This window comes from Diabrotica undecimpunctata, chromosome 8 (genome assembly GCF_040954645.1).
Source record: "Diabrotica undecimpunctata isolate CICGRU chromosome 8, icDiaUnde3, whole genome shotgun sequence".
NCBI classification, from domain to species: domain Eukaryota; kingdom Metazoa; phylum Arthropoda; class Insecta; order Coleoptera; family Chrysomelidae; genus Diabrotica; species Diabrotica undecimpunctata.
Window position 1 is genome coordinate 125,480,959 of NC_092810.1, and position 26,912 is coordinate 125,507,870.

General features: G+C 32.5%; 2 protein-coding genes and 1 long non-coding RNA gene across 7 annotated transcripts; 2 read left to right on the plus strand and 1 right to left on the minus strand.

Moving 5' to 3' along the window:
- Positions 1–3,392: 3,392 nt before the first annotated feature.
- Positions 3,393–9,348, minus strand: Alg1 (ALG1, chitobiosyldiphosphodolichol beta-mannosyltransferase). Of its 2 annotated transcripts, XM_072540933.1 has the most exons (6): positions 8,980–9,348; positions 5,655–5,732; positions 5,045–5,601; positions 4,651–4,895; positions 4,204–4,495; positions 3,393–3,721 (listed from the first exon to the last, which is right to left on the minus strand). In XM_072540933.1, exons 3-6 carry the CDS (start codon positions 5,581–5,583, stop codon positions 3,511–3,513), a joined length of 1,287 nt encoding a protein of 428 aa, XP_072397034.1. In that variant the 5' UTR covers positions 5,584–5,601; positions 5,655–5,732; positions 8,980–9,348; the 3' UTR covers positions 3,393–3,510. The 2 variants fall into 2 exon arrangements, with proteins under 2 accessions (XP_072397034.1, XP_072397035.1); XM_072540934.1 differs by lacking the exon at positions 8,980–9,348 and having other exon boundaries at positions 5,045–5,732.
- LOC140447963 (uncharacterized) lies at positions 5,873–8,526 on the plus strand. Of its 2 annotated transcripts, none has more exons than XR_011951646.1 (3): positions 5,873–6,240; positions 6,557–6,649; positions 8,368–8,526. It is a non-coding gene; the product is annotated as an uncharacterized lncRNA (long non-coding RNA). The 2 variants fall into 2 exon arrangements; XR_011951645.1 differs by having other exon boundaries at positions 6,557–6,622.
- Positions 9,349–9,464: 116 nt separating the features above from the next.
- Positions 9,465–26,261, plus strand: UQCR-C2 (Ubiquinol-cytochrome c reductase core protein 2). Of its 3 annotated transcripts, none has more exons than XM_072540930.1 (8): positions 9,465–9,561; positions 9,758–9,813; positions 9,866–10,002; positions 10,120–10,426; positions 10,610–10,872; positions 11,484–11,815; positions 25,796–25,953; positions 26,087–26,261. In XM_072540930.1, the coding sequence occupies exons 1-8, from the start codon at positions 9,552–9,554 to the stop codon at positions 26,168–26,170; spliced, it is 1,347 nt and encodes a 448-aa protein (XP_072397031.1). In that variant the 5' UTR covers positions 9,465–9,551; the 3' UTR covers positions 26,171–26,261. The 3 variants fall into 3 exon arrangements, with proteins under 3 accessions (XP_072397031.1, XP_072397032.1, XP_072397033.1); XM_072540931.1 differs by having other exon boundaries at positions 9,506–9,622; XM_072540932.1 differs by lacking the exon at positions 9,465–9,561 and adding an exon at positions 9,651–9,674.
- Positions 26,262–26,912: the final 651 nt, after the last annotated feature.

Here is a 26,912-nt window from a genome sequence, read left to right on the forward strand (position 1 = left end):
TATTATTTGTCCCGACTGTCACATGAAATCTTATTTATATTGAAGTTTTTTAATAATTGTTTCACATTTTAGACTGTTATCGTTAATATTTAATTAAAAGTTTCTCGTCTAAGACACATTCTGAAAACTATTTTATAGCTACTGTTAATAAGTGTCGGAAAATTTAAATTTGGCGCATTCACATTTCCGGATATGTCCGCCATCAGAGGCCACTTTTTTGGTCGCCTTTTCATAACGATTAGATTCCCTCTTTTGTCTTTTTGCTCGATGGTGATTTGTCATAAGCAGTGTCATGTGGCACATAGCTTGTCACAAATCTATGAGACATTTACAGATTCACATTTTTATTTGACGAAATTGTAACCTAATTTCCAATAAAACAAGATAATTTTGGCAACATCGCCATTCGTCCGTTCTCTTTAATGGTAAGAGACAGGCCGAACGCTATGCTATGCACAAACCATACATACTCTGTATGTATGGTTTGTGATGCTATGTCTTTCTTTTTGGAGGTAACCGCGTAAGTGTGAAGATAAAAATTTGATATGCCGACTGTTTATACAACAAAAGAACGGGTACAAATAATAAAATGGTACTTTGGGGCAATTCAGTACAAGACATTATTAATTTATTTATTATGACTTTTGAAAATAGGCCAATACCAATAGGCCAATAATTGTACCAATAGGTACAATAAAAAACTGTATTGGCCATTATTCATTAATTTGAAAAGTTTGGCTATAGGTACTAATGGCACATAAAAATAAACAATCAGAATGCCCACTACTACTACTATCGGTTTACAGCGTTCTCCGACGCCTTCCGACTCCTAACTGCCATTCTTCTCTATTCAGCTATAGGCCTGGAGGGATTTCTCTTTCCTCTAGTTCTTTTTCAATTCCCTCTCTCCAGCTTTTTCTCGGCCTTCCTCTTTTCCTTCTCCCTTGTGGTGTCCACGTCAAAATCTGTTTTGGAATCCTATCATCTGGCATTCTCTGTACATGGCCGTACCATATTAACTGTTTTGTTTTCAGAATGCCCACTCTGCTTGAAAAAATAAGTACCTACGCGCATCTCGTGCATATAAAAATTAACCAGGTTTAATTTATTTAAGGCAACTATAGACATATTACGCACTATTTTATTCGCACTTTTAGTTGAAGAATAGATTAAATTATTTCAAATTCACTAAATTAATTATCTCTAAAAATTTAAATTACAGTTCTGTCGTAGCTTGTCACAAATTTCTCAATTCGAGTTTTTCCGTTTAAAATATGGCGATCGCGTGCTGACAAACTTCAAAGGCGACTTCTGAGAGTGGGCATTCTGATTGTTATTTATTCTGTGCTAATGGCAGATGTAAAAATGCTGCCCATCAGATCAATCTCGCGAAAAGAAAATTTCTCAAGAACGAGAAATTCAAGTTTGTGCATTGGCTGAACCGACGCCGTGTTCAAGTAAACAAATTGCCGATGAAGTTGATTTGAATGCAAAAACAGTGAGGAATATTTTGAAAAGAAACAACTACTATTGTTATAAAGTGCAGACAACTCAAGAAATATTTCCTGATGATCAATTTAAACGGATGCAATTTTGTGAAATTATGATGGAGAGATGCCATGCAAATAATAATTTTTGAAAAATATTTTGTTTACGGATGAGTCCACCTTCACAATTCACAAGAAACGTAATCCATCCATTGTACTGGTCTCAGGAGAATAAGCATTTGAGTGTGTCTGTGCGTACGTGCGTACGCAGTATCCACAAAAGTTGAATGTTTGGACTGGAATTTTAGGAGACCATATTATTGGTCACTTTTTCATTGAAGGCAATTTAAACGCAGTCAAATATCTCTAATTACTGCAAAATCAAATTATTCCTGCACTTCAACGTCTTCAAATTAACTTCAACGAAATTTGGTTTCAACAAGACGGCTGTCCTGCACATAATCGCAAAAGCCGTTAGAGACTATATACTGAACGGTTTTGCTGAACGTGTCATTAGTACAGACAGTACAATAAAATGGCCCCCTCGGACAACGACTTAGCTCCTCTAGATTTTTATTGTTGGGGGATGCTAAAAACGAAATTGTATAGGCATGAATTCGAGCCACCAACTTGGAGGAACTGAAGAAAAAGATAATCCAAATTAACTAAAACATATCGGCAGATGAACTCAACGCCATGAGAAATGCGTTGTATAATAGATTTGGTTACTGTTCGGTACAATACAACAAATTTTATACTTTTATACTAATTTTATCTTTTTTTGTTTCATTTTTATAGAACTAATTTTTATTTTCACACCTACTATCATACCTCCAAAAAATCTTAACGAAAATATGATTTCAAAGATATTATTTGGAAAATACCAAATAATATCTTATTTTAAATTACAATACGTAATTTTTCGTCCAGTTTATTATACACCTACTCTAGTACTGTCTTTATTTATTATGCTTTATGAAAGACCAACCCACGAACCTATGCAATACGCATAGCATACCAAACTAGTTACTTTGATGACGCGATGTTGCCAAATAATTTTATATGAAGCTTTTTAGGGAGTCATTGGAGAGTTATTGTGGCGTCATAATGCAGTTTATTATTTTTATTTCGAATAAGGCACAATGTGACTTTAAAATAAGGTTATTTTGATGTTTAGATTTCCAATTCGGAAATCGTACTTAAAATACGAAACATTAATAAATTTTATTTATATAAAACAATTTCCGAAGTGGAAAATCGTTCTAAAAAAATCTTAAATTAAACTTAGTGTAAAGTAAAATTGTGGCATATTTCCAATAAAAAACAGTAAACTGCCATTTAAGTCAATTCGCCTAAATTTGATTATCTTAGAACATTGTTCAAATGCTAAAAAGACAACAGACCGAATAAAAATAATAAGTTTGGCAAAGTTGAACTTCTCCTCTCTGTTTATTATTTCCACTAATTCATTTTCGAGGATATAAAGGACTGACCTAATATACCTCTCTTTTTAAACAGGTGTTTCTCACTACACCTCACGCAAGGTCCATACTGACCATAGATTATTACCCAGGTTGTATATAAATAAATAAATAAATAAATAAATATATATGTATATATATATATATATATATATATATATATATATATATATATATATATATATATATATATATATACACTGTGTCTGGTGTTTACTTATGCATTCCCTTATACTTTTCTCAAGTTCATTGTTAGAAAGAGGCACACAAGCACATATCACTGTTCTCTACTTCTATTCAATGGGTCAGAGTATCTATTTGGAGTTTTTATTTTTTGACTTTAGACATTTTGTATCACTATCTATATATTCCGTATCACTATCCTATTAATATATTATTAAAAGTCAAATGAGAATTACTAATCTTATTTTTCAAATTTTTATTTCGTTTATAAAAATAAACTGATCTATTCTACTGATTGTTCTACAATATTTATATGAAAATAAATCCAATTTAATTGTGGAATGTTCAAGTACATAATTCTATGTAAAGACAGGAGCTGCACATTGAGTCCAATTCTCTCTCCATCTTAGTTTTTGGAATGTCTCTAGTTCATTCTTGAATTTTCGTTCAGTTTCTTGTTGAACCGGATCATTAGGAAAGTTTTGAAACCAATCCAATAAGAGTTTGGATAATTCCTCAGGTGTGCTAAATTTAAAACCATTTTTTCCGTGCTGAACCAATTCATTCAAACTAAAACAAATTTGAAATTTAACAATATGCTTAGTTAAATTTATTAATTGTATATGTTATAATGTATGGAACATTAGAACAAGTTTTTACTAAAACTTTTACACATTTTGATTGTCTGTTGTAGTTATAAAAAAATAAGTAAAAACTGTAACTGGGATTAACTAGATGGCCTTCTGATTTGAAACATGTAAATTTATCATTATGATGTAGTTAAATGAAGTAAGTAAAAACTGTAACCAGGATGGCCTTCTGATACAAAACATCTAAATTGATGTTTATTGAAAGAATTTATGAAGGAATCTTATATTGAAAAAAATTGTTGATGCAAATGATTTGTTTCTTTGAGCTCTATTCTCTTACTGATAATAATATAATACGATACTTTCAATATTACTTATTTTTTGTTACATACTGATTTACAGCTATAAATCAATCTAATGTGATAGCATTAAAATGTCAACAGCTTATAATAAGTAACTAACCATTTAAAGTCATAAGCACAAACAGGTAAAGCACATCCAAACATATCGACTACCTTCATAGGCAAATCTAAACCACTTGAGCTTGTATGAAGGCACACTCCCAAATCTGCAGAAGCTAACATCAATGGATAGTCCTTTGATTCAAGCCAAGGTGTTAGAACTTTAACATATTTCCAATTTTCTCTTTCAATTTTTTTACAATAGTATTCTTTAAGATGCCCTTTACCAGTTATACAACAGAATATGGGGGGCAATTTTCTTACATTTCCTTCTACAATGTGATTTTCGTATTCTGAAAATTATAATGCGAAGTTATTGTGAGCATTTAAAGAAACCAAGTATATATGCAAATATATTAAAATTTAATATAATTGGTTATTTTTAATTCATTAAAAAAATTAAGAGGATATTTAAAAATGATAATATTAACTGAAAATTTTTATGCACCTTGCAAGGCTGCAAATAGCACAGAGAAATCTTCATCTTCAGTCCAACTGGTACTAGACACTAATAATCCTGGTCTATTATTTTTAAAATTTACACCAGTACTGGTATCTTTTGTGAAAACTGTAGAACCATCATCACACAATAATTGTTTGTAGGTTTCTCCTAACTTGCTCAAAAACTTGTGTCTTTCCTCCAAACTTATTGATTTAAAAATTGTTGGTGGTTTATCGTATAAGGTTGTGGCACTAAAATCAAAGTGAACAATCAGATACATATGTCAACGTGTATCTTAAAATTATAGTTTTAGATTGTAAACTAGTGTTTAAAAAGAGACAACATTAAAATCTATAGAAACCTGAATGAAAATATATCAATCAATTTTAAATTTGCTTACCTTATATTCCAATTATCACTGAGATCTTTTTTCATTGCATTTGTAACACAAAAATTGTGATAAGCTCTGCTTCCAGCAAAATATTCTACTTTCTTTGTAATAGTTACCAGGATATTATCCTTGGGAAGATTTAAGGCCATTATGGAATGTGCATAGTTGTGCCAGTCTATAACAAACTTACTTCTAAAAATTAAGCAAAACAGCCAACAAACTAACAATGAAGGAATTGCTGGTGGATTCTGAACAATAAGTATATCAGATTTTCTAGTAACTATTAGCAAGAATAATAAATTAAGAGTTTGCCAGATGGTTTTAAGTACATAATTCAATAATTTATGTGGTAATGTAGGCGGTGATAACAAGTAGTGGTAGTAGATTGAGGAAGATTTCTTAATTTCTTCCATTGGTTCAGTTTCTCCATATCCAATTATGTCAACTGTGTGTCCTACTTCTGCCAAAGATAAAGAATGATACTGCATTCTAGGACTTCTTCCTATATCTCCCAAAACAACCACACATACATTTTTCTTATTTTCCATATTTGAGGTATTAATAATCTAAAACAATAATGATTACAAATTACAATACTGAAAATGAATTTACTTTATACTGTTTATCAATTTTTATATTTAAGTAATCTTTTTCAGCTTTCCCAGATCGTATCCACAATCATAACAACTCTGACACCATAGTACATAAAAAGAAATAGTAGTGCAAGAGAGATAGGGCAGCGGGGAAGTTTGTTTGGACGATTCCAGTCGTACGTAATGGCGGCGGCGCTACAGTCACTCTAGGTGGGGGTATGAGACGCATGTGCCGGAAGTTGAAGAATGAAGGTTGGTGTTGTGTTGGTCTGTTGGTATATTGTATTATTTGTATTGTACGCCATTGAAATATTGCAAGTTGAATTTTGTTTTGTTTTGTCTTTGTTGTAATCATCTTATTGATTGTTGATCGTTAAAATGGAACAAAAGAAAAGAAAAAGCCAACCATGTTGTGTTCCTGGTTGTAAGGACCACACAAGCAGTAGATTTCGTTTTCCAAATCCGAAAAATGAAATGGACACGTTGGAATGGTTGAAAGTAATTAAGAGAGGAGTATTAAACAATTATACACCTCTTACTGTTTACAATAAATTTCGTGTTTGCTCTAGACATTTTACAGACGAAGATAAAGTGGATTTTTACCAGCAATAGGTAAGCACTGTACCTCATAGCAAATGTTTGTTAGCAAACTTAAATTAAATAATATTTTGTATGTTTAAACTGTTATTGTTTAAATTAATGTTAATCCTATCATATGAATCTTACTTATATATTTTAAAATCATCAAAACTTATAAATCTAATTGTAGTTAATTATTATAAATTTTGATGGGCCTTCTGGGCAACATATTATTTGGGTTCATTTCTGATGATGATAAAGATCAAGATATCTAGTACTTGTTTATTTATTAGTCCAACAGATTTATTTATTGGTTATGTTCTGTTAAAATATTGTATTTAAATTTCAGGCTCTCAGAATGCAGCAGATATTGAAGAAGAAGAAACTCAAACTATAAGGTTTATTGACCTACATGGTAATATCAAATATTCTATATTCTTTGGTAATATATTATAAAAATATGTCTTTACATTTTTCATTCAGTAAGTGTGCCAGATGCTATAACCACTTTCAAAGCTTTGCTTATAAATAATTTTATATCTTTTCATTCACCTGAAAGCAATTGTGAAAATGATGTTAGTGAGGGAGCATTAGATGCATTAGGTTTTTTTTAACAGGTGAGGTATTACCAGGTTCTAAACCTTTGGAACCTGAAGTGAATGTTTCACTTCCTCTTTCAGTTTCAAATGTTGTGAGAACTCAGGTGGGAAGGTGTACTGCAACCTATGTTGCAGGATATGTAGCAAAGAAAGTATTGAAGGTTTCCTGTGAGCAATGTAAATATAATATGTTATTTAGAGTAAAGAAAGAGGATACAGATTTCATTGAAATTGAATTGTTTAAATTTTTCACCATTCAACTGTAAAATCCATTCAAATACAGGTATAAATATATGTAAATTTATTGTTAGACTTTCTCTGTATATGTGGTGTAAAAGTGTAAATGCAATTGTAAATGGCAGAGACCAGAAGTTTATTAACTTACTTAAAAATAAACCAGACTACACTATGATAGATCCTATGAAATTAGTAGCTCACAGAAAATATGAAAGTAGGAGAAAACAATTTTGTAAGTACAGGTCATAAGTGTAATTAAATTATTTCCAGTATAAAACTGTACAATTTGTATGTTATTCATTCTTGTTTACAGTTTCATATTTCCATTTTGTTGTAAACAAATAAAATTGTGTTTTCTATTTACTGGACTCATATGGAATCTTTAAAATTCTTTTTATTGTTTTACATATATCTTCATCATCAAACATTTTCCATCTGCTCCTGAATCTAGGTCTTTCACAATTGCTTTCATCTGTATCTACCTTGTCTTATAGAACAAGGGTGAACAGTTTGGGAGAAATGCTATGTCCTTGTCTCGCTCCCCATTGTAGTACATAGTTACATATTTTACTTTAATTATACATAATCACATATTTTCCTTTTATTATACATAGTTACATATTTTACTTTAATTATACTTAGTTACAAATTCATGAAATTCAAAGAAATTGCATATAATTTGTGAACACTGTGTATTTAAAAATTCTCCTTTGATGTAAGTTCTGGAAAGAATGTTACTTACTCTTTGTTTTAAAAGGTTTTCAAAACATTTTAATTGTAAATGAATGAGATATTTCACTCGCCATTGTAGTACATAGGTACATATTTTACTTTAATTATACATGGGCACATATTTTACTCATAAACATAGTTTATTTTTTATTTATATATGTTTGTGTGTAAAATACATTAGATACATAATAAATCTCTAACATATACACACACACACACACACACACACATATATATATATATATATATATATATATATATATATATATATATATATATATATATATATATATATATACAAACATACAAATAGCATAGCAAGACTAAAGAGCCTCATGCTGCTCTGCACTATTCAGTAAATATATAGATGAAACTAGCCTCCCATAGCACATCAGCGTGGTATGGGGGGGAGGGTGAGGAAAGCCTGGGGAGCATTGGGGCTCGAAGGAGTGGTCCCTAATTTACTAGGACCAATCTTTCTCACCTCAATGAATTGTATGCCTGAATGTCCATATGGGTATGCAAGTCTCCGCAGGTAGGGCTTACTTATTTCGGTTGCTGCTTGTGTGTAATTCCATATATCATTTTGCAGGTTGCAGTGAATAGATGGTTAAGTTCAGAATGGAGCCTAGTTTCGTGGATACAGGTGAAGACCACCACAATGGCAGTGATGACGATCTTTATAATTTATTATATCTCTGTGATTCCTCAAATTTTATAAATTACAGAAATAAATAAATTTTTAAGAATATCTGTTTTTTATGTTGATGTTTTAATGTAATGGAAAACAGATATAGTCACAAAATAATAAATAAAAACTTTTCCTGTGCCAAAACATATGTCTCTATCTGATATGTTATACATTTATGGTAAACAAAATTGCATAAGTGTATACTACATTTTTGGACAGAGAATATATTTTGGCATAGAATAAGTTTTTATTTATTATTTTATGACTATATTTGTTTTCTATATAATATTCGGAACATTTTGAATTTCCCGCCTAAAATTCAGAAATTTATTTTTTGAATTTCCCGCCTAAAATTCAGTATATCCTTTTCGAATTTCCCGCCTTAAATTCAGAACCTACATTTTGAATTTGCCGCTAAATTTTTAGTTCCCGATTCCGAACTTATTTGGCGCTAGAAACTCTCTCCCCACTTTTTCTCCGGCACTTACCTTACTAGGGGGGGTATATACTATGCTCTGATACTCTAATAACACCTGTGTTTGATGTGACAATCTGTGTGGGTGTGAGTCATAATTTAATTTATCATCACTTATCATGAATTCGCCTTTCTTCTTCTATAAGATGCTGACCGGAACGTAATAACATTTTTTAATACAACTAATACAGAATAAAAAACACTTTCTTCTGATTCTGTTTTTCATGTTTATTCTAAATTTTATTTATAGTACAGTTTATCTTTGAAAAGAAAATGCAAAGAATTGGAAAATGTTCGAAAAGAAATAAACGACTTTCTATGTAAAAATTATTTGGAAATAGTTTGAGGGAGGCACCAGCTTTTATAAGAAATATGCTGTGAAAATAAATTTTGAATAGTTAATTAAAATCGTTCTCTGCTGTGAATAGCAAAAGCATAATTTTCTCTTTTTGTTTTTGATATCGCGGCTCGTATCTTCTAAAACTTTTGTCAATTGTCAATGTAAATGTAACCATTGTAACTTGTAACTTGTAACCACCTTTGTAACCCAAACCCATTCAAAAAGTTTGCGCAGACGTTTGTGCTGTCACTTCTGTCGTTCTGTCAGATTATGCTGTCAGGTAATAAATTCTGAAAATTTAGGGAAGAAAGATATTTGTTTTATAAGTTTTCACACAACTTGTAAGTCCTTTTATCTTTGTTTCTTTTCTATTCATATTAAAGCAACTGATATGTATGTATAGAAACAATATAGAATAATTTTATTTTTGTGTAAAGGTTAGGTCAAAATTATGTAACAAAATTTTTCAATTTTAGCATTGAGAAGTATGGCTTCAACTATTACAAGAACTCCAATCTTGCGAGCAATTTCCGTAAGTAACAAAAACGTAAACATATTAGATATATGAAATATAAAACTTTTAGGCAAGAAGCTATTCTCAAGTTCTGCCAGTATCTGGTAATCCAAGTGTTGAACCAAAAACTAGTACTCTTCCCAACAAACTAGTTGTTGCAGCAGTAGATAATGACGCCAGTCTTACAAGAGTTTCAGTTGTGTTTAGGTTTGTAATATATATGTTAAATACAATGGCTGGCCAGTGTTCACCACATATTTAAGATCAGATATTAAAAATATAGTCCTACATTGAAACTTGTTTTTCTACTTCTGCATTTTTCAGAGCTGGAAGCCGTAATGAAAAAGCTGATAATTTAGGTGCCGCTCATGTTATAAGAATAGCAGCAGGATTATCCACTAAAAATGCCTCCCAGTTTGCCATAATCCGAAACATTCAACAAGTTGGTGCAAATCTTACAGCCACATCTGATAGAGAAACCATATCCTATACCTTGGAAGGAACAAGAAGTGCTGTTGAAAAGGCTCTACCATATCTAGCAGAAGTAGCTACCAACCAAGAATTTAGACCTTGGGAACTTTCAGAACTGTCCAACAGATTAATTTTGGATATTTTAACCAGACCTTTACAAGTATGTTCATTTTAATAGTAATTGTAGTATTTCTTACTGGTTAAATGTATTAACTGTATGATTAGTTTAAAGATAAAATCTCTAGATTATTCGTTATTATTATCACACATATTCATAGTTTTTCCCCTTCAGGTATTTTATATTTTGGTAAAATTTTGTAATATATATTTTTTCCTATTACAGTTAAGAGCCATCGATTTGCTTCACAATGCTGCCTACCGTAGCAAAGGGTTAGGTAACTCACTCTTCATTCCAAAGTCTCAAGTGGGAAAAGTTTCATCTGAAACATTACAACATTATGTAGCTAACAACTTTGTAGCTGGCCGTGCTGCAGTTGTTGGTACAGGTATAAGTGAGAGTTTGTTAAATCAATTTGCTGCTAGTTTGGAAATTCCAAATGGTGAAGGCAGCACCAATCCATCCCCTTACAAAGGTGGTGAACTCAGGTAATAAACTTATTTCAAAACTTTAAAAATTGGTAGTGTTTTTGTAGACTTAACTCACAAAACCTAAAAATGTGACTCAACTACTTGTTCAGTGTGGTTTTGTATTTGTGTTTTATTAATCTAAACTACAAGTGTGGCCAAAAATGAAAATTTATGCTTTTAAAGAAGTTTTATTTTTCAAAATAATCTCCCCTAACATACATTTAATCCTCAGTGTTTCCATGTTGTTATTCATTGCTTAATTGAAGCTATTCACTACATAGATTGGATTTTGGATGTGCGAATTTCATGTTATCCTGTATATCGAAGCAAAAAATATTTTTTCCGTCAATACTAGAGTCATATGAATGCTTTTCTGATCAGCAGTGAACACATAACACTATTGTCTACAATGCTTTTTCTTCTTAAAGTTTTGGTACAGAATGTGACCACTATATTCCTTTGATTTGTTTATACCATTAGCTGTTTCACCCAGCTTTATACACCAATTTTTGAATTCCATATCAATTATTATGTTGATGTTTAAGAAAAACTTTTTTTGGATAACAAAATTAAAAAAAGTTTATTTATACAAAGATAGAACTGATTATGACAAATATTTCTTTTTGCAGATCAAACAAAGGCGGACCACTTGCTTTTGTTGCAGTTGGAGGAGAAGGAGCTCCTTTGAAAAACACCAAAGAAGCTCTTGCATTTGCAGTTCTACAGAAAGCTGTATGTGCTGGCCCTCAGATCAAATATGGTGTACTTGATAATGGAGTCTACAGCAAAGCTCTTGGTGGATCATCGGATGTATCTGCCTGCGCTGTTAATGTGAGCTATTCAGACAGTGGTTTGTTTGGTATTTTGCTTGCTGCACCTGCTGGATCTGTAGGCAAAGCAGTTCAATCAGCTGTTAAAGTTTTGAAATCAGGCTCCGTTACAGATGCTGATGTTCAACGAGGTAAGTGAAATGATCATCACAGTCATAGCGAAACAATATTATTCATGTCTTTATTACTAAATATTAAATATTCTACAATATGTAAACCTAGTATTTATTGATATTACAATTCTATATTGTATATTTTTTATGTGTTAAGTGTTGGCACCACCTGTTAGTGACACTAGTGTGAACATCCAGAAGTAGAACCTAGAGAGATGGTAATCAGGAATTTGTGTTAAAATAAGCAGACTTTTTCCATCACGCATTCCTAAAGGTTATGGTCCCAGAGTTGTGGAAATTTAGACAAAGTGGTAATCAGAAAACAAAAACAGATTAAAATTGTTACTAGAACAGGCTGGTTCTTAGCCTGTTCCTATCCCAAGATGAACCTGAAGGTGATGTGGCTTGAGAAGTATATAAGAAAAATGATGTGAAAGCCCAGAATCTAATTGTTCAATGTTTGCATGACAATGTACTGGAAATGGTTCAATCAAATACCTCAGCTGAGGAGATTATAGGTACATTGGAAAATACTTACCAAAAAAAAAAGGGAATTTCGACACAGGTTCAACTACAGCACTAGCTAAAGTCATTAAAATACACAACAGGGTCTTTAAATATGTTTTTAACATGTGGGAACAATCAAACTGTGTGGGAACTTAGAAGTGTAGGAGGTCCAGTACAAGATAGTGAAGTTGTATCACAGTTACTCTCTGCAATACCTGAAGCATATCAAGTAGTTACTACAGCAATTGATATTATGTTTTGTCAACTGAAACTAAAGTTACATTAGACTTTGTTAAAAGCAAGCTACTAATGGAAGAGGCAAGGCACAATAAAAATGATCATGAAATAAATCCTGATGCTGCATGTGTAGTAAATAAACAGCCATGGAATCAATGGAATAATAAAGCTGGAACTAGTAATGGTAATGTGAGAAATAATCAACCATTTAAATTTAAATACTATAACTGTGGAAAAATGGGGCACAATCGCTATCAGTGTTGGAAAAATAAAAATGGAAATAGGGCATTCCCAACAAAAAATGGCGAAAAGTCAAACCACTTAGTTACAAATGATATTAAAGATTTTTAGATAATATTCAGGAAGTAATGTATAATGTAAATGTTGCAAAGAAGTGTCAATTATTGGAGGGAATAAAACAAGGTGATTTGAATCTACAAGCAGTGAATGGTAACCAAATTGAGAGGAAAAATGTATGGGTATGTAATCAACTTTGATATAATTTAATGTCTGTAAAGAAAAAGGAAGAAGCAGGTCTTCAAAGATAAACAAGTCAACATAATGAAAGGAAATCATGCTGTGATAACTGGTGAGTTAACAAATAACTTGTATATTGTTAAATTAAGATATAGACATCTACCAGAAGCACAAATTATAGCCGTTGAACATAATGTGCTAATGCATAGAAGAATGGGTCACTCTGCAAAGTATCCCATATCTGGTATATGTGAAATCTGTTTAAAAGGAAAACAATCACGATTACTGCTTCTCAGCATTAACACTGAAAGAAAAGCAAAAAGAATTTTAGAAGTTGTATCAAGGGATGTGAGAATAGAAGAGAATAGGAAATCTAAGCTTGATCCTCATAGTGAAAAGCTGGTTACGGTAGGTTATTCAGATAACAGCTACAGACTATGGGATCTAGGAGAAAGAAAACTAATCCACAGAATATAATTTTTGATGAAAATGATAAAATTAGACTTCCTGAGAATGAACAAATTGCTCAAATTCTAGCTGAAAATAGAGTGGAAAATATTCCTGGAAGAATCACTGAACAAGAAAATATACATGAATAAGAATAAGAAGTAGTAGTTGAAAGAATAATTGAAAATGGAAGAAGTACACGAAATAAAAAGAGACCAATATATCGTGAAGACTATGATTGTGAGTATAATACAGAGATGAATCTACTAACAACTTTATCAGTAGGACAATTTCTTGATGATGTTCCTGAAACCCACTCTGAAGCAGTCAAGGATGTGGAATGGAGACAAGCAATCAGCGATGAACTTCAGTCTTTGGAAGAAAACAATACATGGACTTTACTGAAACAACCAGAAAATGTGTGTAATAGACTCAAAGTGGGTTTTTCATAAAAATGAAGTGAACAGAAAGGTAGTTAAGAAAGCTAAATTGGTAGCTTGAGGCTTTCTTCTTCTTTCTTCTTAGGGTGCCTATATATGATCATTTGATAATTGAAAAAAATCAATTTTTACACTATTAATAAATAATAACAAATTTTGCACTGATCACTGTAAGCAACAAAAGACTTATTGCTGATTACGGTATGCTGCTACAATTATTTAAAAATGGGTAATGAATTCTCCAATATTAAAACTTTAAAGAAAAGCAAAAAAGCAAATTATTTTAGCAGAAAAATCTTATGAGCGGTTAAAAAAAAGGATGGTTTTTTGGTAGTTAAACAAATAGAATAACTTTCTAATTTTTTATAGTACACCTTTCTGATTAAGTTGACGGGAAATTTACTAACGGTATTTTTAACAAAAAAGAACCTTCTATCATCAATGGAAGCTGAGTAAAAAATCATATCTTGTTTATAAATACTATAAGTTATAATATTCGCAGATTGTCAATGAATACCTATATTTAATGATGCAATTTATGTAATTTTAAATAAGTAGTAGCTCTTCAAAGTGAAGGTTCTCACGCTCTGCCAAGAGTGAGTGGTGGGGGAAGAAGTTTGGATCCCACCAGATTTTGAGATTGGAACTTAAAATTTGAGTGTGCTGAAAAATTTGCAATATCTCTGATTCTAAAAAACGTAGAGCCTTTTTAAAACGTGCTAACTCAATAGAAAATTTTCACGATTTCTGTATTTAAAAATTTTTGAACAAAGATTACAAGTCAGAAGTACGAGGGCATCAGCCGAATTTAAAAATTTGTTGGCCGCGAAACTTTACAGAGCACCGGTCGAAATTAAGATTATTGGCATCGATTTGCTGAGCACCATGAAGAAATGAAATATATATATATATATATATATATATATATATATATATATATATATATATATATATATATATAATAATGGATTTATTACGGCTGTCGCCGCTTCTTCGCCCCCCAATTTCCATCTTTTTCTGTCATATGCAGTTGCCTCTTCTAAGTCTCTTGCCGCCATTGCTTCATCAATATCGTTGCGCCAACTTCTCCGTGGTCGTCCTATCTTTCTTCTTTCAGGAGGGGTCCATTCCAGTACTCTTCTAGGCCATCGGTACTGTTATGGTATTCTTTTAACATGTCCGAACCGGATTAATTGTTTTCTTTCTGTGTCATCATTGATATTTCGCTCCATTTTCATTTCGTTTCTTATTTGTTCGTTTCTAACTCTCTCCAGTTTCGATCTACCACAGCTTCGTCTCAGATAATCCATTTCTGTCGTCATATTTTGTCAGAAATGAAAAATAAAAAAATAAAATAAAAATATTTAAGATAATTATAATATATCTTACCCAATTAAAAACGGGTTCTCAATGAACAAAAGTGGTGTTACATTGTCTTTAGCTGCATAGAGGAAATTACTACATTTGAAAATTCAGGTATATTTATATTGGAGAAAAATTAACAACTAATGGTTTTGGGAATTGCATTGGGAATATGTGATAATAAATGGGAATTCAGACCGAAACGGTCGGAAGATATTTCAAAAGAAATATCTAGGGCTAGAGGATTTTTTATTTCTTTATCTCTTATCTCAAGAAATAAGAAAAATATAGATAAAATGAAGAAATTCAAAGTGGAACTATTTTGACACGAATTATGAATGTTCTTGGGAAAAATACTTTTTTAAAAACTGAACTTCACAATTAAAACTTTTATTTCGACTGACAAAGATTTTAGTAACAACAATAATAATTTAAATCAGACTATATTTTAAATCAGACTTATAATTAATCAGACTGAAAAATATTGATTTTAACATGGTGTTTTATAATTTATTAATTGCTGATCTTGCTGTTCAATACGTCGCAATTTAGTCCAGAATGTTCAAGCGGTAGCCCCGTGTTGGAATCCACGTGGTAGAACTTACTGGATGGTAGCGGTCATTGTACTGTAACTACTCCATCCCCTGAAGAAGTTTTGTGAGGGACGAACAGAACTGTTGAGTTGACTTCTTCTGGAGTTTCGTCGCTAGAGTTGGGTTTTTTTGTTATTTGTTTTATACCTGTAACATATATAGAGGCAGATTATTGTAATAAAGATATATAAAGGAGTCACAAAATGGTTATGGCTATGGTTCCATAATTTCGGATTAATTGTCTCTAGATGTTCATCTTCCTTAGAGAATTGATGATTCAAATCCTTAATGATTTGAATTTAATCGCTGTTTGAATATCTATGGTCCTTATTTTGGGAAGCATTAGCGGTTGCTCTGGGATGGTTGTCCTTGAATTTATGTAACTCTGAATTGGGGTTTTGAATTTGTATCTGGGCGGAAGATTGATGAGATAAGTTTGGACGGATAAGTTAAGATTAATAAGATAGGACAAGAAAATGAAGGATAAATTTTCATTTTCAATCAATTTACACGAAAAAGGTAATGGCTAAGTCCATTTTGAACTGCTGTGGTCTTTGCGTCGTACTGGTTTCAATTCTGTCAAATTCTTCTTTTATTGGTAGTAGTTTGAAAAAGTATATGAAATCGTGTGTACTAGTATGAATCTTTGCTTGTCCCAGGTTGAGGGGAATTAATCCTGGGTTGTCTTTCAGGTCCTTGATCTTCTCTTCTTTTCTCATCGTCAGGGTGATCCTGTGCGGACGGTTTAGAATTAGTTTTTGATTTAGGTTGATGTTTTATGTTTTTCTTGTGAACTGTAGTTTTTGATGTTTTTACAGTCACTTCGCTATTTCTTTTTATATGTTTTGCGGAATATCGCGGAAGTAATTTATTTCTGGTAACTGTTTTTCGTGTATAGATTTTTGTGCTTGGTTTATACGTAATAGGGTCTTGTCTCGATTTATTTCTATTTTCAATGACTTTATTTTTATTCTCTTGTATTTGCTGGTTTACTTCCTTGTATAATTCCTTTGTTATCTCTCTATGATTTTGGATATAATTGTTCAGTATTACTTTCTGTATGTCAACGTCAAAGGGATCTTTTGCGTCGATATGTCCGTTTAATATGTCGATGGGTCTTAACTTCGTTGCTGAATGTATGGAATTATTGTACCCAATTATAGCGTATAGCATTTGTTCTTTAATCGAGAGCTTTGCTTTGGTGTTCCTTAGGATTCGAAGATGTTTGATTAACGTAGAATGAAATCTCTCAATCATCCCGTTGGATTGCGGATTCTCTGGTGTTGTATAGTGGATTGAGATTTTATGAGAGTCTACAAATTCTTGTATTACTCCATTTTTAAATTCCGTACCATTATCGGCTACTATCATTGTTGGGAGTCCATGATGTGTTATAAAAATCAATAGGGCGTTGAGTACATTGATTGCATTTCCTCCATTTATTGGGTAGGCTTGCCCATACTTCGAAAATGCGTCTATTATGGTTAGAAACTTCTGTCCATCAGCCTGGAATAAATCAATGTGAACTATTTCCAGTGGTTTAGTGGGAGTTGGTGTAACCATAAATTTTGGTTTGGGAGGAAGTCTGTCGTATTTATTTTCTTGACATATATCACAAAAGTTTATGATATCTTCTATGTCCTTCTTCATATTAGGCCAGTAATATCGTTTCCTTATTTGACTTTCTGTTTCAGCTATTCCTCTATGGTTCGTTTTTCCTTCATGATAGTTTTTTATAATCTCTTTTTGTTGTTCTTCTAGGTTAACATCTTCCAATAAAAGATTGCACTTTACTAAGTCATATGCGTTGTTTTTAAAAGTTTTCCTGATAATTTCGCAAATTTCTGCAAAAATTTCTTCTTCTGCTTCAAATAAAATTGCATATTTCTTTTTCGGGTTGAGGTGTTCCTTAAAAATTTTTATGGTATCAGCTTTTAACTGATCTTTCGACAGCTGGATATGATAACGTCTTTTATTCGGAAAGGTTTGTATAATTGCTGGAGGTCGTGGATTGTAGTTAACGATTTTGACTATAATTTGGTTATTGTAGAAGTTAAGTGGTTTTTCCGAAATAGGTATACCAAGAATTGGGTTTTCTACTGCTGTATGTATTGTTTCATTTCCGTCTTCGTCCATGTTTTGATCTTCGTTTTCAACAGTATCTTCTGGGATGTTTTCTGGAATTAATTCTGTTGCTTTTTCTTCTACAATCTCGTCGATTATTCGATCTGCATCTGGATTATTAGTCGTTGACCATCCATCGTCTTCCATGTCTACTAAATCATCAAAGACTTCCTTAATTTGTGAATCGATGTCCTTAGTTTCCTTTGTGTGTATTTCGATTCGAGAGAGTGCGTCCGCATTTGTATTAGCTTTGCCTTTTTTGTAAATTACTTCGTAGTCAAATTCTTCTAATTTTAATCTCCAACGTACTAGTTTGGAGTTGGGTTCCTTTAGGGAGAATAGATATTGCAAAGGACGGTGGTCTGAAAGTATTTTAAATTTTCTTCCAAATAGGTAAGGTCGAAAATACTTAGTTGCCCACACCATTGCTAACATTTCCTTTTCTATTGTGGAGTACTTGGTTTCGGTTTCATTTAGTGTCCTGGAAGCAAAGGCAATTGGTTTATCACTGCCAACTGGTCCTTGGGAAAGTACTGCACCGATAGCGAAGTTACTGGCATCTGTTGTGAGGTTAAACGGTTTGGAAAAATCTGGATATTGCAATAATGGCTCATTCATTAATAATTTCCTGCAATTTTCAAAGCATTCTACGAATTCGGGTGTATGTTCGATCCTTGCATCTTTTTTCAAGCATCTTGTTAGTGGTTTTGTGATTTTTGCGAAGTCTCGAATAAACTTCCTGTAATATCCCAGTAGTCCAAGAAATCCTCTTATTTCTTTCGCTGTTTTCGGTATTGGATATTTTTCTATTGCTTCAATTTTCGCTGGATTCGGTTTTATGCCTTTTTGTGTGACTACGTGTCCTAGAAAATTAACTTGTTTTTTTAAGAATTCGCATTTGTCGACTTGGATTTTTAGTCGGGCTTCTCTTAGTCGTTGAAATACTTTTGTGAGATTTACTATGTGTTCCTGTAGTGATGTTGAATATACTATTACGTCGTCCATATAGACGAGGCATATTTCTCCTTGAAGTCCCTTCAATACATTGTCCATCATACGTTGGAACGTGGACGGAGCGTTCTTAAGTCCAAAAGGCATTCTTAAATATTCATAGTGTCCATTTTCCACATTAAATGCTGTTTTGGGAATGTCTTCTTCAGCCATCTCGATTTGGTGAAATCCGCTTGCTAAGTCGAGGGTCGTAAAATATTGACATCTTCCCAATTTGTCCAAAATATCGCTAATGTGAGGGATTCTGTATCGGTCGTCAATTGTTTTCTCGTTGACCTTTCTATAATCTACTACTATCCTCCACTTTATTTTACCGGATGAATCGGGTTTCTTTGCCACGACCCAAATGGGCGAGGACCATGGCGATTGACTTGGTCGAATGATCCCTTGCTCTAACATTGAAGAGATTTGTTTCTTTACTTCTTCCTTGTGTACATACGGATACCGGTATGATTTCGTATATACAGGCTCTTCATCCTTGGTTCTGATGTGGTGTTTAACTTCGTTAGTAAAGCTGAGAGGAGTGTCTGGTTGGTGAAATATATCGGAGAATTTTCGGCATAGGTGGCGAACTTGTTCCTCTTCTTCTTCGTTAAGATGTTCGGTTTTAATTAAGTCGTCGATATCTTGTCTGTAGTCTGGTCCGGAGGTTGTTTCCATGGAATATATATGGAAATCTTGAATGTCTATTTTATTGCTTTCGAGTGGTTCCATAAGAGAAAGATGAATGGGGTCTGACGTGAAGTTGGCAATTTCGGTCCAGGCAAGGTGGTTCTCGGCGTTAGTAAGGGCTTCTCGTACTACGACGCCTTGTACTTTTTGGGTAGGAATAATGATGGTTCCTTTTTCTTCTTTGACAGGAATTTTCACTTGGCTAATAGAATTTGCTTCCAAATGAATGGAATAAAATTGTGTTTTATTTGTTTCGTAATATTTAATGGGGATTGTAGAATCTTTTGTAACTAGAAGCGATTTAGGGAAGTTTAATTGGGCTTCGAAGAGTTTTAGATTGTCGAGGCCGATAAGACCATCGAAAGTTTTGTGAAACTTAAAGAGGTAGAATTTCATTTTGCTGTCAGAATTAAATTCTGAAAATGAAGGAATTTCGGCACAATATTTTTGGGAATAGTTTTGAAAAATTGATGTGACGACAAAGGGTTCATGTTTTATGTAACTTGGAAAATATGAAGAAGCTATTTCTGGATTAAGAAATGACTTTGTAGATCCTGTATCGATTAAAAGTCGTAAAGAAGGCTTAGAAATTTCGATGTAGGGTAGCTCCTTCTTGTCGGGAAATGAATGAAGTTCAATTACGTTCCGATTGCTTCTGATGGGTCCTCTCGAAAATTTACGTTTTCTTCGTATTCGGTTGGTTGATTTTCGTATGTATCTTGTAGAAAATTGTCGTATTCAGGTTCGTAGTAATCGTTGTAGTTGGCATTCTCTTCTTGCTCATCTCCGTGGCATTGTATATTGTAAAGTTCTTCTACGGTGAATTTTGGCTGTGCTCGGTAATTTGGTGTAAAATTTTGACGGCCTCTGGTTGTGGTTTCTGATATTCCACTCATAGGTGTTGGTCTAGACTGTTTTGACTGTCCAGGTTTGGGTGCCCATACATTTGACTGGTTTTGGGTCCTGAATGCTGGAGGGTTTGAATTTTGTCTAAATTGATCGAAGTTTTGTTGCCGATGTGGTTGCTGAAATTGATTCTGCGGATAGAATTGTCTCATTGGTTGCTGCCATCGTGGAGGTGCAAAATTTGTCTGTTGGTACAATGGTTTTTGGATCTGTACAGGCATCTGCTGTCTCTGAGGTCGGCGTTCTTGATAATTTTCACTTCTTCCTGATGTTGAAGGTTGACTTATTTGATTTTTTTGAAGATATCGAACATTATTTTCTTCCTGTACGTACTGTATTGCCGTGGCTAAACTTCCTGGTCTCATTGCTCTGATAACAGAGCCCATTGGTTCTCGTAGGCCTGCTAAGAATGTTGTAAGAGCTTGTTGACGGAAAAATTCTTGTTTGCTCCTTTTAATATCGGCATTTATGGTATGTAATTCTAGGTAATTATTAATACAGCTTAAAAGTCCCATGATTTTTTCGTAAAAATGCATAATAGATTCTGTTGAGCCTTGTCTTAAATTTACTAGATCCCTTGTAAGCGAATTTTCGTCTCTCTGGTCTCCAAAATTTTGAATTAATGCGTTTTTTATTTCATCCCAAGTTTCGCATCCATATACAGATATAACTTCCTTGGCTCTACCTGTTAATTTACTGATAATACCATGAAGCAAAAATTTGTTTTGTATATTAGCTGCATTAAGTCTGTCATAATAATGGTTTAGAAGTATTGTAGAAACTTTAATAAATTCATGTAATTCATTTGGATTTCCGTCAAAATTTGGAAGAATGCATAAATTTTTAACGTCAAATTGTGGAACTGCCATATTTTAAAAATTTTCAATATAATATATAGTCAATAGTCAAATAGGTATAGTAATTTTCAATAATCAATAATCAATATCAATCAATAATCATATAAATATATCAATCTTAATCTACTTATTTTCTATCTATTAATCTCTATGTTTATTAATATATAGTATTTATTAAGCTATTCAATTTTGTCTAAATCTGACTCTAAAGTCAATCTAAGGACTTAGAGGAGATATTTTTAAATTACTTTAATCTTTGTGTTAATCTATTCAAATCTTTGTTTTATTTATCTTCTAATTTAGCTCTGATTCAATCTAAGGACTCAGAGGAGTCTGATTTATTAAGAATTCTTTCAAAATCTAATCTTCTTAATTCTAAGTAATAATTAAATCGCTTACAGGATAAAGACGATGCCGATGTGCATTCCTTTGCTCCTGAAGGCTTCTTCTAACTTCTAATTCCCTGGGGTGAACTCTGCAGACGGTTTCCCTGGGGCTGGTTCTTGGAACAGTGGACAAACACTTAAAAGTGACGAGGATCTATAAAGACTCTTCCACTTCCGTACTGACTCTGCGCCAATTATGAATGTTCTTGGGAAAAATACTTTTTTTAAAACTGAACTTCACAATTAAAACTTTTATTTCGACTGACAAAGATTTTAGTAACAACAATAATAATTTAAATCAGACTATATTTTAAATCAGACTTATAATTAATCAGACTGAAAAATATTGATTTTAACATGGTGTTTTATAATTTATTAATTGCTGATCTTGCTGTTCAATACGTCGCAATTTAGTCCAGAATGTTCAAGCGGTAGCCCCGTGTTGGAATCCACGTGGTAGAACTTACTGGATGGTAGCGGTCATTGTACTGTAACTCACGTTACAATATGAATAAAATTGGAAATTTATGTTCAGTGCATGAAACACAACATTTTTAAAGCCAGAATACAGTCAACTTGACATGTTTCGCTGAAACATGAGCTTCCTCAAAAAAATAATTAATAATGATAATTTTAAGGTTTATTATACGTTATTTTATTTTATTTATTTATTTCAACGGTAGAACCATTTACAATAAAATACAAAAAAATAGTAAAAAGTAAAGATCATGTACAATAAACTTCAAAACAATAACAAAGAAGCAATTAAATAGTAAAAATTTCATACATTAAAGCAGTGTATCAAATCACAAAAGTTAAAAAAGATCACATATTTAGATTAATAATTAGACTCTTAAGTTGCCTTTTGGAAACATTAATGTTTGGACAGAATGGATCCAATAGGAGGTCATTGCAAGAGCTGAGCATTCTCGACAAGGGAAAATGACGAGCATAATCAGTCCCATGAAAAGGAATATAAAAGAATGCAATGTGTCGAGTTCTATGTATTGTGTTTAAGTACACATTGGCTAATAACGGGGACAATTAATAACGTTGTTTAGAAACATATCAGCTCTTAACCTGCAATTTTTCAGTGTAGCAATGTTAAATTGAGACATTATTACAAAATAATCAATGAAACAATTTTCAGTATTTCTTATATTTAATATGTGCTTTAAAAGCTAAAGATCTTAGAAACTTTCGCTGAATGCTCTCGGATCCATCAATGTAGACTTGATGAAATGGGGACCAAACAACAGAGCAGTATTCAAGACCTGAGCGTACCAGAGAGCAATACAAGAATTTGAATACCATAGGTGAGAGATCATGACTGTTACGATAAATAAAACCAAGATTATGAAATCATGTTTCCTTAATTTTCAGAAAATGGCTTCTAAATTTCAATACACAATCCAATAATACACCCAAATCTCTAATATCAGTAACTGAATCCAATACATCATTAAGAACATATCTATTAGCTATTAGATTATTTATACGACCAAATGAAATACAAGAACATTTAGTTGGATTTAAGCTTAAACCATTTTGTTTTGACCATAAGCATATATTAATTACACCATCTTGAAAGAGATCTGTATCTGATTTATCAGGTATATCTGATCAGGTTTATCTGATTTATCAGGTATACAACCAAATAATTTAAGATCATCAGCAAATAGCAGAAAGAAACACATTCACGATTGCCAGATTTATAGATAGGTGTAAGAAAACTATTTTTCCAATATTGTGGAAATACAGATGATGACAATGATAAATCAAAAATTTGTTGTAAAGGTTTACAAAGGGAAAAATTACAATTCTTAAGTGCTGCAGGTAGACCATCAGGCCCTGAAGAATATGTAGTTTTTAAACTTATAATCCCCTCGGAAACATCAGTCTGACTAAATTTCAGAATCTGGAAATCCACACTAGTCCAATTCAAAATTAGGTAAATTATACTCACTATCATTATATGTACCTGAAAAATAACTGGCAAATAGATTGACTATTTCATCACCATTTTGAGCTATTTAATCCCCACCTTTATTAGACATTACATTAGGATAAGCACTAGACTCACGTGTAGCACTAACATACCTCCAAAAAGAGCGGGGATTACTTGAAAGATTTGCTTGAATATTCTCTAAATAGTTCTTATAACATATTGGTTGTAATGATTTACATCTTTCCCTTAACACCGAAAATTCCTCATATTAGTTGCCTAATGCTTTAAAATTCCTGTGAGCTATTTTTTCTGTATGACAAGCTCAATTAATTCAAGCGTAAACCAAACTGAAAAGTTTAATGATTTAAACCGTTTGATAGGAACAAACATATTGATGGCATCATATACAATATGGTAAAAAATGTCTATGCAGCAATTAATATCTGATTCATCTAATACCTCGTTCCAAGGAATTGAGGCTAAATATTCATTTAAAACTTGACAATTACATTTTTTAAAATCATGATAAGACGTCATATTTAAGAAACAAATTTAAATTGGCTGCATGTAACAATATAGTATAAGCCGAATGATGTTGCGAAGTTTTCAATAGAATATCAGTTGAAATCGACACAACTGCATCTCTCTGAGTACAGAAAACTAGTGACATATTTTGAAAATTGTAGCAAGTATAAATAATATTTACTGGAGAGTGATGCGGACACTCAACTGTAACGCTTCTCATATAGTGTCCCAGATGACCGTGGAGGAAAGTACACAGCACCAATCACGAACTTTTTTGTGCCACACATTACCTGTGTAAAAACATGTTCCACAGAGGAATCGATATGCCTAACCAACATTGAATATAGGCGCTTATGAACAGCAATAAGAACACCATCATCACGAGTCTTTGAACTAGTTTGAGTATCTCTGTCTATACACATTAAATCCCAATTCAGCATCTAAGATTCTATATGTAAGCCATATTTCAATGATAATAATATCATAACTAGAGAGACTCACAGCATGTCTAAAATTCTGAAGTGTAGTGCACATACTGCCAACATTCTGAAAATATAAGCTCAATGATCGTTTTTTGAATTATTGGATTTACTGACAACGTTTTTGGGTACCCCATTAAAGTGATGGGGTACCATCTTGATCTTCACGTCATTCTCACCCTGTGTTTTTCTGAATTCTAACTCCTGATAAACGGCCTTCACTTTCTCACGCTGTGAAGGGGTAAGATCAGCTCCAATTAGAACCCATTAAAGGACTTTAAGAGATCTTGGTTTATCTATTAGTCGACCAAGACGAAAAGCCTAAAAGGGGCTGTTCGTGACACTTATTTTATTGAGAATTCCTTGGACCTCATTTCTATCGTGTTCAGCACGGATGTTAGATTGTGTGTACAATTGCACATATTTGAGTGTTATCATTTCCAGCACTACTTACTGATTTGTTGCCAGTGGTAGATTCTTTAATAGTTCTAAGATCTTTTTTTAGATCATCATAGATTGTTTCAAAACTTCTTTTTAAACTTTTCATCTCCATACTTATCTTACCAATTTCCTCCTCTATATCAATAATATTCTGGCTGCTGGCAATTTTCACTTCAAGTGTTGTCAAGCTCACGGACACGATTGTTTAGGTTTAGCGCGTTCATAATCCCAGGTACACAATCCTTACATAAGTAAGGCTTAATTCTGGTAGCTAACACCCTCTGGTAGGTCACCCTCTTAAAACATTTGGCTTGCATTTTGAGATTAGTTTTAGATACTTTTCAATTTACCAGTAAATTTGAAAATGTACCCAAAAATTTTTATAATTTTCAGACAATTTGCAATAATTAGGATATAATGGTATAGCACATACAAATTTTAAAACAACAATTTACGAAAAATATTAAAATTTTAGAACACCAAGTAAACAATATACATAACCCATTTTCTTCTTTTTTGTAATTTTGTATGTAATTAGTGTATATTTTATTAACCTGTACGTATAAGATTTTGTTTTTTTATTTAGGCAAAAATCAATTGAAGACATCTATCCTTCTGAATGCTGAAAGTGGTGCTGACGTTGTAAGGGATCTTGGAACCCAAGCAGTTTTGTCTGGTGCTCCACACAGCGCCAGTGCTTTAGCTGCTGCCGTAGACTCTGTCAGCACCAGTGATGTACAAAGTGTAAGTAAATTTTTGTACTGGAAATTAAATAAATTTTATGAATATAATCTACTAGTATACCGCAATCTTTAGGTGGTCTGATGTATTTAGATGGCTGATACCGAATTAATTAATATTAAAAATTTTATTTTAGGCTCTAAGGAAAGCAGGAGGAAAATTAACGTTAGCATCAATTGGAAACATTAATGATGTACCATATTTAGATGAATTGAAATAATTTTGTAAATTTTATTATAATTTATTGTATAATGTAAAAGAAACATGTGGATACCTATTATAACATCTATTAAGTAAAGTATTAAACCTGTTGTGTATGTGTTATTACTTTTGTGACATAAAGCAAAGTCAAGGAAAATAAGAAACAATATCGTCTAAGACAATAGTGTATAAGATATATTGAGATTGGGTAGGCAAAGATGAAGAGAATGGTACGATCATGTAAAAAACCACCACCGAGGACAAGTACTCACCAGATTTCTCCACCAAAGGTTCCATTCCTACCAGCTAGGCTTCTCAACTTAGCTTGCCACAAACCTCATGATGATTACTATGATGTCCTATAGAGCGTTCCACGTTAAGAAAATAACATTGCGGAGATAGGACCATGTATTTGTTAAGGACGATAGAAGCGCAGCGATACCAGGACGAACACAAGCACGATTCAGGGTTGTATTATTTGTATTTTCCTTTCCACAGACATGAATTAAAATTAATGTTTTTAACGTAATTGACCAAAAATGCCCATTCGAAAAAAGATATGAAAAGTAGGGAAAATGATTTTAATTAAATAAATATTATTTACAAAAGATTATTTTAATTATAGTAACGACAGTTTATTTATTTTTCGGTGAGAATACCATATGCCAATAATCATGGAAATCAGACGAAAATATTTCTTAGCTAAATCATGCATTTTGCCGGCTATTAAAGATAAGCAATGAAACGGACCGCTTTGCATA

What these genes read in the sequence shown, in the direction of transcription:
- Alg1 (XM_072540933.1), bottom strand. Translation starts at nt 5,583, where the DNA reads ATGGAAAATAAGAAAAATGTATGTGTGGTTGTTTTGGGAGATATAGGA. An exon ending in AGTGATAATTGGAATATAAG is followed by an intron (nt 4,896 to 5,044) that starts GTAAGCAAATTT and finishes CTTTGATTTTAG; the next exon opens with TGCCACAACCTTATACGATA. An exon ending in GCTATTTGCAGCCTTGCAAG is followed by an intron (nt 4,496 to 4,650) that starts GTGCATAAAAAT and finishes TATAATTTTCAG; the next exon opens with AATACGAAAATCACATTGTA.
- UQCR-C2 (XM_072540930.1), top strand. An exon ending in AGAGTTTCAGTTGTGTTTAG is followed by an intron (nt 10,003 to 10,119) that starts GTTTGTAATATA and finishes TGCATTTTTCAG; the next exon opens with AGCTGGAAGCCGTAATGAAA. An exon ending in TACAAAGGTGGTGAACTCAG is followed by an intron (nt 10,873 to 11,483) that starts GTAATAAACTTA and finishes TTCTTTTTGCAG; the next exon opens with ATCAAACAAAGGCGGACCAC.